General features: G+C 39.8%; 1 protein-coding gene across 7 annotated transcripts in view; it reads left to right on the top strand.

Moving 5' to 3' along the window:
• The window catches only part of astn2 (astrotactin 2), a 1,590,397-nt gene that overhangs the window by 492,985 nt on the left and 1,079,141 nt on the right, over positions 1 to 18,271 (top strand). For 6 of the 7 annotated variants that reach the window (XM_087998521.1, XM_087998520.1, XM_087998525.1 and 3 more), the window contains exon 4: positions 2,569 to 2,721. The exons of the other annotated variant lie outside the window; for it this stretch is intronic. In XM_087998521.1, the coding sequence (XP_087854647.1) occupies positions 2,569 to 2,721 (153 nt within the window). The remainder of the gene's footprint in view (positions 1 to 2,568; positions 2,722 to 18,271) is intronic. 7 annotated transcript variants of the gene reach the window in all.

The raw sequence follows: 18,271 nt of genomic DNA, 5'->3' as shown, positions 1-18,271 counted from the left end.
CTTGGATATCTGTGCACAAACAACCCCATGTTTTTATCATCTTACACTATCTTGAAGCTACTTTCATTTGGCATATGTTTTCTTCAAGAGAAAGAGAGGACTGTTTTCTTCACTCTTCCAAACGAAACGTATCTCCTCATATGTTTCAATGTTGAATTTAATCTGCCATGAGTTCATTCTTTCAGCCAATCTGGTGCCATCCTATAAAAATAATAGCTTCCTCATTGTTGACAAGCTTTACAAGTTTGGCATCAGGAAATTACAAAATGTACATCCTGCCATTCCCGAGCCCCACTCTTCAACCACCTCAAATATTTAGCAGAGATCAAGTAGCAGTCCTGGTGCTGAACCTTGGGACAAACCTACTGTCATTCTGGATGATAGCTTTTTACTGGAACTACATGCTTCTTTTTCTCACACTCCGGGAAGTTATGCTGCAGCTGTGCTGGGTATTAGTGAGGCCACACTTGGAGTACTGAGTACAGTTTTGCTTTCCTTTCTTGAGAAGGGATGTACTTGCACTGCAGAAGGTTTAGAGGAGGTTCACTGGGGTGACTCCAGAATTGAGAAGGTAGCTTTATGAGGAGAGGTTGAGTAGACTGGGACTGTACTCACTGGAATTTAGAAGAATGAGGGGGGACCTTATAGACAATAGACAATAGGTGCAGGAGTCGGCCATTCTGCCCTTCGAGTCTGCACCACCATTCAATATGATCATGGCTGATCATCCTTAATCAGTATCCTGTTCCTGTCTTATTTCCATAACCCTTGATTCCATAATCCTTGAGAGCTCTATCCAATTCTTTCTTAAATGAATCCAGAGACTGGGCCTCCACTGTCCTCTGGGGCAGAGCATTCCACACAGCCACCACTCTCTGGGTGAAGAAGTTTCTGCTCATCTCTGTCCTAAATGGTCTACCCTGCATTTTTAAGCTGTGTCCTCTGGTTCGGCACTCACCCATTAACAGAAACATGTTTCCTGCCTCCAGAGTGTCCAATCCTTTTATAATCTTATATGTCTCAATCAGATCCCCTCTCAGTCTTCTCGATCCCCTCTCAGTCTTCTTATAGAAACATATAAAATTATGAAGGGATAGGTCAGATGGAAACAGGGAGAATGTTTCCACTGGCGAGTAATACTAGACGTAAGGGGGCTAGCCTCAAAATAAGAAGGAGTAGATTTAGGACTGAATATAAGGAGGAAATTCTTCCCCCAAACAGTTGTGAATCTGTGGAATTCCCTACCCAGTTGAATCTACTTCATTGAAAGCTTTTAAAGCAAAGATAGATATTTGAACAGTAATGGAGTTAAGGGTTATGGTGAGCAGGTGGGTAAGTAGACTGGGTCCATGAAAAGATTAGCCATGATCTTATTGAAGGGTGAAGCAGGCTTGATGGGCCAGATGACCTTCTCCTGCTCCTATTTCTTCTGTTCTTTTGTTCTTACTTCTGTAAACAAGCCTAAAGGATGTGACTTTATTAAAATGTATTTTGGAATTTAATATGCACACAATAATTACACAGCCTTAACCACTCTGTTATTTCATTGAAATAGTTAACAGCAGTTTTCCAAGTTTCCCATCCATGGCTGTTGATTTTCTCCTGGCTTATTGATTCTCTCAGTGGCATTAAATTGATTGTTCTGTAACTGCCAAGTTTATTCTACCACGAACAAATGTCTAATATTTGCAATTCACCAGTCCTTTGGGACCAGCCTTATATCTGAGGAAGATTGGGAGATTTAGGAGTCAGAATGTATGAAAAGCATAACGTGCAATTGCTTCAATGCATAACATTGTGTTGGGTGTTCAGTCTGCTGTTATGTGTACAGGAAAAGTCCTAGCTCGCTGACTAAACCATCCTGACTTATACTGGTCAGAGTGGAAGCCAAACGAAACTGTGAGCAAATCATGAGGAGATCTATCTTAAGTGTAATTCTCAACCATCTCTTTTTATTCCTTCAATATTAAAAGGAGTACTTGGCCCTCAGAACTTTTAACATTGGCTTGTTTTCCTGCCTCCAACAGACCTCTTTAGCAGAACTTGATAATATCTAGAATGGATGTGTCTGCTGCTGCTTAGAAAAAGGGGATGGGAGAGGGATAAGGTAGATGAAGTTAGATCTTTTCAGTGATTTATTTGTATGGATATGCATTAGATAAGTAACCAGTGATCAATTGCCCTCTATTTGCCACAGAACCATAGTAATAATGATTTAAAATGAAATTTGAAACCTTTCAGATTTTAGGTTTAGCTAAACCACAGTAGAATCACCTAGCATATGCTATTTTTGTTAAATGCAACATCTACTTGCCTACTAGTGTTAATACAAAGATACTACAAACTAGATTACTGATTTACGACTGGCTATCCAACAGCTCAGACACTGGAGTTATTTTTGTTTCTTTTTTTTAAAACACTTCAGTCTTGTTTATTTCTTAAGTCATGAGGCTTTTAATTTTATAAAAATGTAAGCATAGTTTTGTCCTTACTCGGTTTGATTGTCAACTGATAGAACTTGCAGATGTAACATTTTCACATTTTAATGATAAAATTGACACATTGTAGCCGCTGATGTGACTCAAGATACAGTGCAGTCATTGATGCAGAAGTTCAAGGAGAGTTTTCGAACAAACACGCCAATTGAGATCTCGCACCTCCAGCAGGCACCACGCAGTGCATCCACGGGACGAAAGAAGGGAAGGAGGAATAAAAGTAGAGGTAGGACACACAACTGCCTTGTTTAGTCTATTTCTAAATATCCTTTTGAAGGGAAGAGGTGCTCCTAGGGTTGGTGGTGGAACTGGTGGTCCTGGTGGTGGCAGAATGCATGCACTGACAACCAAACCATCCAGGTTGATTTTAAATTCAGTACTATAGATTCTAGAAACTCTCTTGATATAGAGTCTCTCTTTCTCCCCCGCAGCATCTTTCTTTAGCACATCTCTGCTGCACACTCTCAGCACATGGGTTACAAACTGAGAGTTTAAATGCGTGGGGGTTGTGGCGGGGAAACCTTCTGAGGCTTTGCAGCAGTGTTGTGGTGGTCTAGTCTTTCATGCTGCTTTCTCCTATGCTGAACATCTTACTTAGAACAAGCAGTGCCTTTCTGTAGTAAATACGCTGAAGTTGATTTTTGCAGAGCAGAGCCTGATAAACTGACACTTCTCATAGATTTGAAGCTCAGTCTACTTCTTGGAGCAATGTGTTAACTGACAGGAATGCATAGAATTTGGGCAGAAAAACCTAAGTTATACATGCCCACCTTGACCTGCATGGATATGAGAGAGGATGAAGTTAACACACAGGTAAGAAAACCACAAGTATGTGGTATAACAGAGCAGTTAATTTGCAGTTGTTGGGCTGTTGTGTTACAGGTTGACCTTCATAAAAAGGTTGCCAAATCTGACTATCTTGGTGTGAGCTCAATTATATGCACCGTTGATTGGTTTCCATAGAGATTTAAAGCATGTTTTCTCATGTGTACAAATATATCCATCTCTTAATAAAGCTGAAGAAAGTGAATCAAGGAAGTGACCTCAAATGTGAAGCAATCACACTTTTACAAACTCAAAATTGAGAAGAAACAATTAATCAAAGCTGCATTATATCTTCAGTTCTGTTTAGAATATATTCCTTATTTATGCCAAGCTATGGAACCTGCTCGGATTCATTTTGTATCATGTAGGTAGTACTACTGGGTGAAGACAAATTTTATTGATACCTAAGTAAACACAAGGTAAGGTGAAGGAAACTGGAAATGTATGCACTAGAGAAAATATAACTTAAAGCAGATATGTTGACTTTATAACATAGATTATTTGCGCATGAACAAGTTATTTTTCACTGTCTCAAGTCTGTAAGTAATTGACGGAATCTCAAGCTCAGAAGTGAGAGAGGAAAAATCATTTTGCTTTATTAACTTCACTCACAAATTGGTGAAAGTGTGGAATAGAGAGTTAAATTGAATAACATTGGAAAATGCAAGATGAACATGGCTAGCTTTTAGACAGAAATAAGTTAATAGTGTAAATGGTAAAGAATAGTATTTTTTGAACTTGAGGCACATCCAGATGACATATTGGCTTTGGTGCTCAGTCCCGGCACATAGAAGAAAGTAAGGACTGCAGATGCTGGAGGTCAGAGACAAAACATGAGGCGCTGGAAAAGCACAACAGGTCAAGCAGCATCCGAGAAGCAGGAGAGTTGACACTTCAGGCATAAGCTCTTGATTAGAAATATGGTGGGGAGGGAGCTGAGGGATAAATAAGAGGAGGGCTAAGGCCAGCGGTAAGGTAATTGGGAAGATGATAGGTGGATGCAGGTGATAGGTTTGGAGCAGAGGGTGGAGTGGAAAGGTGGGAAGGAAGATGGACAGGAAGGACAGTTCAAGAGGGTAGTGCCGAGTTAGAGGGTTGGATGTGGGAGGATTTGAGATGAGGAAACTGGTGAAATCAACATTGATGCCGTGTGGTTTGAAGGTCCCAAGGCTGAAGATGAGGCGTTCGTCCTCCAGTCGTCCAGTGACGGGGATTTGGAAGTGGAGGAGGCCCAGGACTTGCATGTCATTATTGGAATGGGAGGGGGAGTTTAATCATCGAGTCTGTTAGCGTCACAATTTAATGCATGATTTAAACTGAAGAAGGAGGTCTTACTGTCAAAAATATTATTTAACATATAGCTATGCATAAAAGTATGAAGTTTATCATTCGGAGCTTGATGAAACCTATTTGCCTAAGATCTTAAATAGTAAATAAACGTTACACTTGTGCATTTTCAATTTAAAATTTTGCCTGCCAGAGTGGAAGCAAAGAAATCATGCATGATTTGTCCTTGATTGGTTTCCCTTAGTAAGAGTGAAAAATAGACCCTGAGAATCTCAAAATGCAAGGGTAGCATACTATCAAAAAGACAAATGCTGCAAAACTAATGTCTCACTTCAAATAAGACGTCTGGTTCACTGTCTTTTGATTATTCCTGCACCTTCATTTGTGATTAGAATGATTCCAAAGATTCTGATGAAGACATTGTGAGGTAAATATGATGGAGAGCTTGAAGTATGGGTCATAGCTAACTGCATCAGTTAAACCATCAATTTTGGATAACAAAATATCAAATATTGCTGCAAACAAAGCATTCAGAAGCAATGTGAAGATAAATTGGATATGCATTTATTCATAGTTGCTGGTGAGAATGATCATCAAACATAGTTGAGTCTGTTCCCTATTGTTCTCAATTTTCAGAACGTATCAATTTGAGAAGTACTTGTATAAATCAATAGGCAAGCTGGAATGAATTTCACTGTGTTCTATTTTTATTTTTATTTTATGGCTACGTGCACTTTGAAATCTACTGCAAACCCATTTCAATGATAAAGGATTACAGTATGGACTGGAATCATATATTGATTTACTTACCACATGTAGACTGTTTATTGTTCAGGAAGATATACAAAAAGTAGTCTCACAACTATATCTAACCAAAGTGTGATTGAATGTTGAGAGATGTGGTTTTGGTAAGAATACCTTAAAAAGCATCCTGTACATCCACCTGACCCATTTCCAAGCCTACAGGTCATGCAGAATAAAATGGATTCTTCTTCCATAGACCAAAGGTACAGCTTGCATATTGGTCCCAGCATTCCGTCCTTTAGTATTCCTCTTTGAGGAACTTTAGAGCATTACAAAGACACTTGAAGTTTATTTTTAAATAATGAAATCAAAGAATTTCAGCTGCACTAGAGCCATACATTTTGCAGCTTGGATCTTTCTTGCTTGCCATGCTACATAAACCGAGAAACCTCTATTCTGGTCAACAAAACAATACAAATGTTGATGTCCGTAAACATAATACAAATACAAAACACAAATGATGGAAAATAACCTAGGAAAAGTACTGAGGTACCATTTCATGAGAACTTATGTTTTATTTCAGAAGGAGAACATACAACCTTACACTGTAATAAATTTGAAAAAAAAGGTGATCTGGTTGAAATAAAAAAAAAAGGTCTTATGGGTTTTAAATGTTGGAAGAATGTTTCCCCTGCCTGGGGAATCTAGAACTAAGGGTCACAGTTTTGGACCAAGGGGTCATACATATAGACTCAGAGGAGGTTAATAGGTTTGAAAACATTTAGAATTCTCTACCCTCAAGTCCTACAGGTACTGTTGGGTATCTTTAAGATGGAGATTAGTAGACTTTTGGATAATCAGGAATTAAAGATTATGGGAAATTGTATAGGAAGGTGGAGTTGAGACAAAAGCTCAGCCATGATGTTATTGAGTGTTATTGAGCAAACTCAAAGTGTAGAATACCCTTCTCTAGTTCATATTTCTTATGTTCTTCAGTAGAGTCAAATTGTTTGTCATAACAACCATTTACCCATTGACAAAGTTGGGAACTCCAGAATCATTTCTGACTGGTAAGAAGACCTTGATGGAGGAAAGACAATTCCTTATGTGGCTTTTTGGTACACAAAGGCACAGCCGATTGACAGAAACTGGGATGTGTCGAGTGAAGATCGCCATGAAATAAAATCCATCCCTCTACAAGATGTCCTGTGCTCCCCAACCACTGCTGACAACTGAGTTGGTGTGAGAAAACAAATGGATCCACTCATCACCCTCCCCTCTGCTCAATAATGATGCAAGTTGAGAAAAGTATACTCTCGCTGAAACAATTAGTCAGTGCAAACCAATTCCTAGCCCTGGCTTATTCATTGATGTCTATTCACTTCAGCCATGTCAGCTATCTGGGACATGCTGATCTCCATCTGAACAACATATCGATCAAAATCTCACTGAAAGAACCATGGCCATTGACTGAACAGGCAAAGAAGGTTGCACATGTACAACACAATTGCATTCCCTGAAATTAACCTTTCTAAATTTAGAATATTCTTTATTGCCATGTATACTCACCTACAGAAGTATAGGAGTACAGTGAAATTTTTAGAATGTCGCCTCTTATGGCACCATCCTAGGTACAAGTGCCTAGGTACAAATCTTAGATACAAAAGAGGAATAAAAAGAAAAGTAGTTGCATTACTTTACAGTGTTTCCCAAAGGTTGCTCAAGTCCTTTCAGTTCAGTTACCATCACTGTGCCCTCATGCATTTATCAAACCCACTATTGGCATCGGGTTAACATCATTGTCAATAAGTAAAAGTTGATCATTCAAGCCCCAGGGTGGAATTAAGCTAATATTCATGCATTGGGTTGCTTTTAAGTTTGCCCTTGTTTCAGAGTTGCAGCAAATCCTCATTGGGGATGATCTTCTTCACTGATATCATCAGAAAAGGAATAATTAGTCATTTCTCTCAATATTATTTTTGATATTATGTTCTGAATAAAATGTTTGTTGCATTGTCAACATACTTCAGGAAAATTTGTTGAAAACAATGTGTTTTATGAATTTCTGAAAGACAAGATTCTATAGGATGCTTCACACAGACATAATAACATACTCCTCTATTATCTAGCAAAGTGCTGTTGCATTTGACTGGTTCCATTCTTTTTTGTCCAGTCATAATCAGAGTATCACCCACAATGGCTTGCTTTGCCTCTCTTGAGCTGTTACTGCTGGAGTCTCCAGGGATCAAATGTGGCACTCCCCAATTCCTAACGGACATGCTGTCCGTTGTCGAATTTGTTTGTAAACAAACCCTTGATGCTAATGTCACCCACCCCTGCTGCACTGTCTCTAAAACCTGGAATCCAATTACTGGGTGTGCAGAAACTCCCTCCAACTAAATTTGCAAGTTACATAGCACCAAGTTATAATCCAACAAGTTTATTCGAAATCACAAGCTTTCAGAACACTGCTCCTTCATCAGTCGAAGTGACGAAGGAGCAGCACTTCGAAAGATTGTGATTTCAAATAATCCTGTTGGACTCTGACCTGGTGTCGTGCAACTTCTGACTTTGTCCACCCCAGTCTAACACTGACACCTCCACACCACAAATAAATTTGAGAAGTGTGGATCTATTGTTTTCTGCTCCCATCACTCCCTTGCTATTTACTCCATCTGTTTCCTTGATTGGGCTGAAAGAGACCATTGGCAATTTTGGACTGGAACATTTCCATCTCTAAATATAGGCAGTTCAGCAAAGGAAATGGCACTCAGTAGTGCTGGAAATGCACAGCAGGTCAGGCAGCATCCGAGGAGCAGGAAAATCGATATTCCGGGTAGGAGCCCTTCATCAGAAGCATTTCTGATGAAGGGCTCCTGCCCGAATCATCGATTTTCCTGCTCCTCGGATGCTGCCTGATCTGCTGTGCATTTCCAGCACCACTCTGATCTTGACTCTAATCTCCAGCATCTGCAGGCCTCACTTTTGCCGAAAGAAAATGGCACCTGCCTATCTGTGTGCCAACCTCCTATATCTGCCCCTGACTTTGAACTCTTTTCTGAGGTTGTGTAAGAGGAGCGGCCTGGCAGGAAAGAGAAGATACCTGTCTTTTGAATTGATTTGTTTGAAGTCATCAGAGGGCTTGTTTAAGAACCCACCATCTGCTCTCCTAAGATTTTACCAGGATGGTTGGCTGTTGGGAGCTTGTTGGAGCTGACTAGCTATAACCTGGTGAGAACATTGACAGCAACATCGAAGCAGTTTCATTGAGTGTAAATAAAAAGTTAAAGGTTTTGACCCAAAAAAAAGAAACATACTGATCAGTAATAACATTCTTGAAATCAATCTTTTCCTACACTACCCTGGACCCCAGCAATCCATGTGCCTTGGCTACTGGGAACATTGAAATTCTCTTAATTTTCATGCTATAGACACACAGTGGTTACACCAATGACACTCATTTGGGACCAGAATATGTGTGACTTCCCTAGTGTTTTACCTTCATTCCTGCTTATCATCCATGAGTAAGTGTCAGCTCAAGATCACCAAGATGCAATCCCATGAAAATCATGCTTTACGGCACATAGCCATTTGGAGTAAGTTTGTGACATGCAGTTAAATGCAGCTTCTGTTTCCTGCCTCCGACGGAACCGTCTCACTTTCAGTATCTTTTATGACCTCAAAGTAAATTACTGGACACACTTCATTACCAAGACTGTCAGAATCCTATTCTGTAAGAAGGACAAGGGCTACAGATACATGGAACACCACCACCTGCAAATTCTATTTCTAACTACACAGGCAATTGACTTGAAATTACATCTGTGTTCCTTCAATATGACTGGGTCAAAGATACTGAAACTCACTTGCTAAAACACTGTGGGTCTCCCCACACCACAAGGACGGCAGTGGTTCAAGTAGGAAGCTTAACACCATATTCTTTAAGGCAATTAGCGATGGCCAATAAATGCTGGATTAGCCAATGACATCCACATCCCATGAACAAATAGAAGAAAGTCTTGACTCTGCCCCTGGCCTAAGTTCAACTGCTGCTGAAATCCTCAACTTAACCTTTGTTAGTCATTTTTGGTTAGTATTTCCAATGCTCTTCCAGACAGCTTCAAATGTCGTATCTCCCATCAAATTCACCTCATCACAAGCACTGATTCCCTTATCCTAACTCACTTTAAACCTTTCCACTACTATGCTTGCTGACCTACATTAACTCTCACTGAGGTAGCAACATAATTTTAAAATACTCTTTCTTGTTTTTCAGTGCCACCACAGCATTGCTCCCCCTTATCCCTGTAACTTGCTGCACCTCCGTCACCTCATAAGACATCTACCGTCTTCCAATTCTGGCCTCTTGTTCATTTCCTGACTGTCATCCTTGGTGGTTATGCTTTCAGCTACTTTGGTCCCAGGTTCTGAAGTTCCCTCTGTAAATCTACCTGCCCTTTGTCATTTCTTCTGACATCTATGACCACCTGCCCTTCAATCTCCTTACGGAACTCAATGTTTTTGTTTGACAATACTCCTATGAAGCAAGTTTTAATGTTATACTGTTCCGAGGTTCCATCTAAGTGTCAGCTGTTGCACATAGCATTAACGTAAATAACATTCTCTCCTATGACATCAACCATGGAGCAGGAGTAATTATAAAATATCCCTCGATGCAATGGCAAGTTAAACTGTGATTAAGAAAAGGATTATCATTATAATTTTTGAATGGTAATATTATGAAAGCAACCTGATGTAATTGAAATACTGACATCAAAACATGTCCATTTCATAAATTTTGTACAATATGAGACCTTTCCAATTGCCTGGGATCCTGAGGGAAGGTGCTGCCAAGTCTTCCTGACAGCTATCTGAACTGTCAAGAAATGTTTTCCCAGTTGTTCACTTAAGTTTAAAATAGATTAAATTCAATATTATACAGCTGCCTCAAAAACATTCATCATTCCATATTTATTTCATATTTATTTGCATTTTTATATAAAATACAAATAAGCTATTGAACATTTAAATAGAGTCGGAAATAACTTGGCTTAGAATCACCACTCATTTTTGCTGCTTTTCTGAGGTGGGTCACCTACAATTGCAAAAACCAGATATTTCTAGCACAGATTGCAATCACTGATTTTAAAAATCATTGTGTTGTGGAGTGACTGTGCCTCATAGGATGTGTTAGTCACTTTGGTAAATCTCCAGTAATTTTCATGAATTTACATGCCTTCAAGATGATTCTTAAGCTGGTTCTTTTGATACTAATGACATTTAATTATTTTCCATTTATTTTGATTATCTAAGAAACCAACTTCTGAAATCCAATAGAAATTCTCTCTCTTGCTCTTGAGCCATTTTCCATCATTTAAAAATGTGCTATTCACAAATGTTGGTCTAAATATTCCAATTTGGAAAATAACTTGTAACTGCTTCAATAAAACTTCACCAAATTCTCAGTTTTAAATGGATCAAGGAATATATTTCAAAACAAAAATATTTTGAATGTAAAACAGGTGACAAAATCACAACTGAGGAATAGATTTTTTCAGAGAAGTTGAACTGACCAGAAGCAATAACTAAACTAAAAAAAATCCTAGTTTTCAAACCCCTCTGTAGTCCCTTCCTGTTGCTGAAATCATCTTGAACTGCAAGCAGTCCAGGATGTCTGTGTTCCTCTAACTTGGCTTCTTGTGAGACCATAGTTATAATTGCTTCACCATTGGTGGATATGCCTTCAGTTGCAGGCCTGAAGCCTTGGAATTCTCTCCCTCGATCTCTCTATTTCACCTTAAGACCGATCTGCTTGGCCCATCTTTTTGTGAATTGACATATTTGCTCTGTATATCACTGTGTCCTACTTTATAAAGTTCTGATGAAGCGACTTGGGACATTTCATTACATTAAAGTTGCTGTATAAATACATCTTATTGCTGGTCATAAACTTTAACATTAATCATAAACGCAAAGGCAATTTTTTATACATAGAGTGGAAACTATCTATCTCCTGTTTTTTTGTCTAAATATTGCCAATTTTGAGACTTCACAAATTATTTTTCAGCTATTTAAGTAACCAATTAACATTTGAAGGGATCTGTTAGCTGAGTTGGCTAGAAAACTGGTTTGTGATATAAAGTGGCACCGTGTGCGTTCAATTCCTGCACCGACTGAAGTCACAATGAGGGACCCTTCTTCTCAATATCTCCCATCACCTGAGACATGGTGAGAGAGCAGCCCTATGGTCTGACAGGACAATGGTAACTTTACCTTCTACCGAAATGTTTTGAGAATCAAAGTCATTTCTGAGTTAAGAGATGAGATTTTTTAAACATGATTTGCTAGAAAGTTGATAGCAAGGTTTTGAATGATTGAATGACTTTGTTATCACAAGTGAGAAAAACAGTAAAATACAGTGAAAAGCTTTTCTACCCACTGTAATCTGGCAGCATTTTGAATAGTTTTCAGAATAAGAAGACACAGAAAGGTATAGCTAAAAGAGAGCCCATCCATCCTGAGTCAGATCGTCATCAATGATGCCTGTGCCTCCATCTCTTCTCCATGGTCTACACCGGACCCAAATAATGCTGAGGTTGGCACTATTCCAGCGTCATCTGCCGTTGGGCTGATTGTTCTTGACATCACCTGCGCCGGACATTGCCAACGTTGGAGTCGCTTCTCAGTGTCACTGGGTCACCTCCTCAATGTTGCTTTGATCCCCTTCTACTGCACCTTCACCGCCTGCCATCGTTGAACCCAACCAACAACAAAATCGCTGTTCACTGCGGGTCTACCTCACTGACATCGCCTCTGCCAATGTAACAGCCACCAATTCCAACACCAGGTACTGCGCTCGCTCTGGAAAATTAAGTAGGGACCCACTCTCAGCCACCACAAGGTCTGCGCTGGGCTGGCTCGAATCCATGCTGGGATTCATCACCACTGCCGATGGTAGTAGAAGGAAGTGAGTTCGAAAGGAAGAGAAACAAAGGGAAAAAAAAAATGAATGATCAGAGCAGACAAACTCCATCACTGGAACCCCACTCCACCACCACCGTGATGATGTCACTATTTCCTGTGAGTGGCTGATTTGGAGCTGCTGTTATCGGATTACACAACAAAACAGTTGTGACAAAGTTTTTCCCTTAAGTAATGCAAATCTTTGGATAGGCTTGGATTAAACATTTAGGCGCCCCCCCAACTTATACTTAATATTTAAATATTCTACATTTGGGAAGATTCCCCTTCTTCACATAGCGACTATCTTCTCAAAAATTTGTACAGTGTTCCCGCACATAAGCAGAAAAACTCTTGACGCATTGTTGTGAAGGAACTGATGCATGCTTTCTGATATTTTTCATTGTGCTTTTCATACAGAAGCTACAATAGTAACCAAATGGAAACACTTAGTGAAGGTCACAGATCATTCATTCGTGGCCATTTCTGGTTGTCTTCGACATTTAAACATTTCTGAAGAAGCTTAGTACTCTAAGACGTCAAGATTCTTTAGTAGTACAAAATTGCTTTAGTCATAGTCGTAGAGGTTTACAGCATGTAAGGAGGCCCTTCGGCCCAACTTGTCCATGCCACTCAGTTTTCACAATTGATCTAGTCTCATTTGCATGCATTTGATCTACATCCTTTAATACCTAACTCATCCAACTTGTCCACAGTCTTAGTATAAACCTACTTGCAATAACATCTTTGAGTAAGGTCAGAGGTAAAGGAGAAACTTTAATTTCCACAAGGTCCTTGATGCCTTGTCACAAGGTAGAGGGATGGAACAGACTGACAGAAATTGCATGGTTCAGCCAGCCACATCGCTAATTGCTGAAAAGAGGGACTGAGGGGACTTGTTGATCCAATGAACACTCCTTGCTTGCTTTATTGCACTGTGATTTTATTAGGATTGTTTAATACTCAAGTGCATGCAGTGGACTGAGGGCTATGTTTGCATGGCAACCAAGCAAGAAAGAAAGTTGTAGTGAAGTGAGACTATCAGACAGGACAGAGGTTATTAGCAATGTGTAGAGATTACTTACAGTGTGGAAACAGGCCCTTCGGCCCAACAAGTCCACACTGACCAGCCAAAGCGCAACCCACCCAGACCCATTCCCCTTCACCTAACACTACAGGCAATTTAACTTGGCCAATTCACCTAACCTGCACATTTTTTTTTCACTGTGGGAGGAAACCGGAGCACCCGGAGGAAACCCACGCAGACACAGGGAGAACGTGCAAACTCCACACAGAGAGTCGCCTGAGGCGGGAATTGAACCCGGGTCTCTGGTGCTGTGAGGCAGCAGTGCTAACCACTGTGCCGCCCAGAAAGAGTATGAAGAGGATTTTCTCTTCCTAAGTGTTTGTTCAGTGAATACTGATTCCTAGAGTTTCTGTCATTCTGAAACTGGGGTGGCATGATGTCTCACAGCGCCAGAAACCCGGGTTCGATTCCAACCTCGGGCGACTGTGTGGAGTTTGCACATTCTCTCCATGTCTATGTGGGTTTCCTCCAGGTACTCTGGTTTCCTCCACAGTCCAAAACTGTGTGGGTTACATGGATTGACCATGCTAAATTGTCCATAGTGTCCAAGGATGTGTAGGCTAGGTAGGTTAGCCATGGGAAATACAGAGTTACAGGAGCGGGGTGGATTTAAGTGGGAGGCTCTTCAGAGGGTTGGTATGGACTCAATGGACTGAATAGCTTGCTTCCACACTGTAGAGATTCTATTCTATTTTATGATAAGCTAATGTCTTTAAAAACTTTACTGAAAACAACAAATGCTGGAGATCACAGTGAGTCAGACAGCATAGAGAGAGAGCAAGCTAACGTTATGGGTCTAAATGGAGCTGTATCCACTGCAAAGGATGGTAAGATTTTTTGTTGTTTCCCATGTTTTGTCTTATTTCCAATTCAAGTGTTATCAAGCAGATTTGACATAACAATACTCCAACAAGTTTTCCACGTTTCCAAAGCCTGAAACCCCAGCTTCCCAGTCAATACTATTTAACTGGATGGTGAATATACTGTGTGAAATTTGATTTTGAGATTTGACCTGTAGAAGGTAAGAATGGGCACTGAAGTAATTGTTTTCAACAGCCTTTGTGTCAGCAATGTCAATTCAAACTTGTCTTTCTGTTGCCTTTGCAACAACACTGAAACTGCAGCTCTCCGTTTTAAAAAAATCACAATAAGAATAAGCCTACAAGACATTTGGAAGTTCATAAGTCAGCTGTTCATATGCAAATCCCCACACATTTCAGCACTTGTTGCTATGGCTCTGCAGCGAAGTACAAAATGATTAAACTGAGATGAAGAGTAAAGCTATCCTAATTGCATCATGTTTGGCCTTTCAATTCATCCTGGTGGCTGTTGCTTTATCATAAACCCTCTGGATTCACATTAATAATTTTGCTTTTAATTGACATTTGTGTCTTGCATAGCAGTGAAGGTATGCATATCATTATTGCAAATAAACAGCTTTTACAGTTGATCATGTGACCACATAACATGAAAAAATCCATAATGGTGGCTGTTTGAATAACCCCGCCGTGTAGAAAACCCAACACTGGGCAAAAAGAAGAATTAAAATTAAAAGTGGGTTGACAGATTGATCTACATATGCAAGCATGCAAATGATCAATGTGGAATAAACGAAGAAATTTGCGATGTGATTGTTGATAAAGTCATGTATATAATCAATGTAGTCTTGCATCCAGTATTCATATGTTGATAGTAAGATAACCATCCAATTTTTTCAGCATTACATGCTTGTCAAGAAGTGTAAGAATTCATTACATCCTGTTATGAGTCACTGGCTTGCCAAGTACTAAGGTCTGTCAGACCAATTAACCTTCAGCTGAATGGTAGGGCAACGCTACGCCTCTGATATTTTACTGTCCTTACTACACTTCCCAGCAATGTAACATTAGCTGCCATGAGATAGAAACAAGAAAGGTAGAAATTTCAATTTGGGAACTTGAAATAATCTAAATATCTGTCATAAATCATTTCAACAGCTAAATAAAAGTTAAATTGAAACAAATGGTCCAATCTTTAAATCCAAGGTTTTTAATTCATCATCATATCAGAGTATATTTGAATAATGACCATTGTTTGAGGAATAATTTATCAGAAAATAAGTGCATCCAGTGATTATAGGACTGAAGAAACTTGTTCGGAATAGACCGATAAAGTGGCTGAGGATGCTAGGAAATAGCTGAGAGAAAAGAAAAGAGAACCACAGTTTGTGTTCATAATGAATTAAGAAGGGTGAACTATCTTTAAACGCTCAAGGATGCTTTGAATCTCTGAAATGAAACAAGGATATTTAGCATTTGTGTATGCCACTATTCAGCAGTGAAAGAAGTTGGTGCACCAAACTCTTAACCTATCAATGATTTGTGCGCAAGAATCGGTTTTAAGAATGATGAGTTCAGTTGTTTGAATAATCACATTTTCCCTTCAATGAGGAAAAGCTTTGTCATGTTTATTGCTGCATGACAGCATAAGAGAAAGAACCTATTGAGTTTATGAAGCCAGTATATACTGGCTCTCTAACACAACATGCCTATCCCTGTACATCTGTGAAAATGTTCCCTGCTGAAATGATACTCCTATAAAATTTTCTAATCTCATGTATAACATACAAAAAATATAACCAGGAATTTTATTGAACAAACATCAGAAATTGCTGGAAATGCTCATCTGTGGAGAGAGTAGACAATTGAACTGCTGATAGGGACCCAGAATCAAACCTGCAAGATAATTGAAAGAGACTCACTTGGTTGAGAGGCCTAGACCTCTTGCTGATCAGGTAGTCATTTTGATGCATTCGAGAATTGGAGAATTCAGTGAGTACAGCTACAGTTCACGAAGTAGTTACCCAGAAAATGTTGCACATTAAACCAGAGTCCATCTCCTGGGCAACTGTTATGATGATGCCCACCTCTCAACTTATCAACCCACCACTCCCGCTGTGAATTGTACCTTCCCTCAGACTCCTGAAACCTTGTGGTCCCACACTTTCTTCCTCCTGGGATCCAGCAAACCCAATTTCCTGGGACCCAACAATTCACTCTCTCTTTACAGACGCAGCATCATCTTCCCTGCCACTGAAACAAATGTGCCCCCCTTCCCACATCAAACATTATCCTTCTGCCCCCACCTACATCCCCAACCCTCTTCAGCCAACTTCTAACACCTCACCTCTTCAGGATCTGGAATTTCTTCAATTTCCAAGTCAAGATTTCCCTCTTTCCTCCAGTCCCCTACACCCATTTTGGGAATCTGGCACTCCACTCTTACTGTCCATAAACACTGAATTGCTTAACAGGCACCAGTCCCACATTGTGTCCTGCCATTCCAGCCATCAGGCACCCTTCCTACCTGGCACTCTGCCCATTTGTTGCCCTGATACTCTACCCATCTGGCATCCTACCGACCTGACAAATTTCCCACCTGGGACCCTACTTGGAGAAAGTGAGGACTGTAGATGTTGGAGATCAGAGGTCTGATGAAGAGATTATCCTCGAAACATCGGCTCTCCTGCTCCTCGGATGCTGCCTGACCGGTTGTGCTTTTCCAGCGCCACACTTTTTTTCCCTTACCGTTACCTTACACACTTATCCTTTCACAGGAGACATAAATGTCTCTGTGATGCTGGCCATTTAAATCATAGAATATGGCAACTGACTACTGTGAAAGAAGGGGGCATGGTTTGCTTTCTCCCAGCTATCTCACACTATAACGGTGAGGTTGGAGTTGAGGTTGGCTTCACAACCTGCAGAGTCGTGATCAGAATCTCTTGCCAGAATACAGACCTTTTTCTTCATGTTAAAAGAATGGGAGTGGAGTGGCCATCTGAAATGAGCAAAGTATTGATCAATGATAGAACACACTACTCTGATTCAGAAAGTTATGGGTTTAAGCTCTAAATACCTGGGCTCATAATCCAGACTGAATCTTCATTCTTTTGTTGGAGGTACCATCTTTAGAATGAGACACAATACTAAGATGTTCAGGTTGATATAAAATAACAAAAGCAGGGAATTTCGCCAGATTCCACCTAAATCTTATCCCTCAACCCATGTAATCAATAACACATTATCTGGTAGTTTCTTCATTTTTCAATTCACTTTGGGATATGTCATTCTTAATTGCCCAGTACTAACATCTGTTTAGACAATAATAATGGACAACTGCCTTGAATGCTTCTCTTTTGCTATGTCATTACAAAGTAGTTAAGAATTAATCACATTGTTGTAACATTGGAGTCAAGTCACATTTGGGTCAGTTCGGGTGAAGACTGCAGATTTCCTCTCTGAAGAGAATTGTTGATCCACATTTTGTTTATGAAAATCTAGTTATGACATAATTACTATTATGGCTATTGCATTTTTCTACCAGATGTATTTAACATCATGATTTTAAATGGAAAGGCAGTAGCACAGTGATAATGTTGCTGGACGAGTAATCAGAAACCCTTGGATAATGATCTAGGGACATGGGCTCAAATGCCACCATAACAGATGACTTTTAATTTTAATTTATAAAAGAGAATTAAAAGCTAGCCTAATGTCAACATTATCAATTGTTGTAAAAACCATTCCATTCAGTAATGTTCTTCAGAGAAGAAAATCTGCTGTCCTTCCCTAGTCTGGCCTACATATGACTCCAGATCCACAGCAATATGGTTGACTCCCAAGTACAGTTAGGGATGGGCAATAAAATCTGGTCTAGCCTGTGAATTAGCACAAAAATAAAATTTCCACAGGTCTCACAGTGAAATTCGATAACATGCTCATTGATAATCAGTCTAATGCGAGCCTAGCATGCAACCTTGTCCACAAATATGCTGTTGGAGGAGCTGAGCTCGATGCAAATTGACTGCCACATTTTCTGGAACTACAGAAGT

This window comes from Chiloscyllium plagiosum, unplaced genomic scaffold (assembly GCF_037043375.1).
Source record: "Chiloscyllium plagiosum isolate Xiang-an unplaced genomic scaffold, Cpla_swu_hap1 HiC_scaffold_21, whole genome shotgun sequence".
NCBI classification, from domain to species: Eukaryota; Metazoa; Chordata; class Chondrichthyes; order Orectolobiformes; family Hemiscylliidae; genus Chiloscyllium; species Chiloscyllium plagiosum.
Note: the sequence above shows the minus strand (reverse complement) of the source record. Positions and strands in the feature narration are given on the sequence as shown.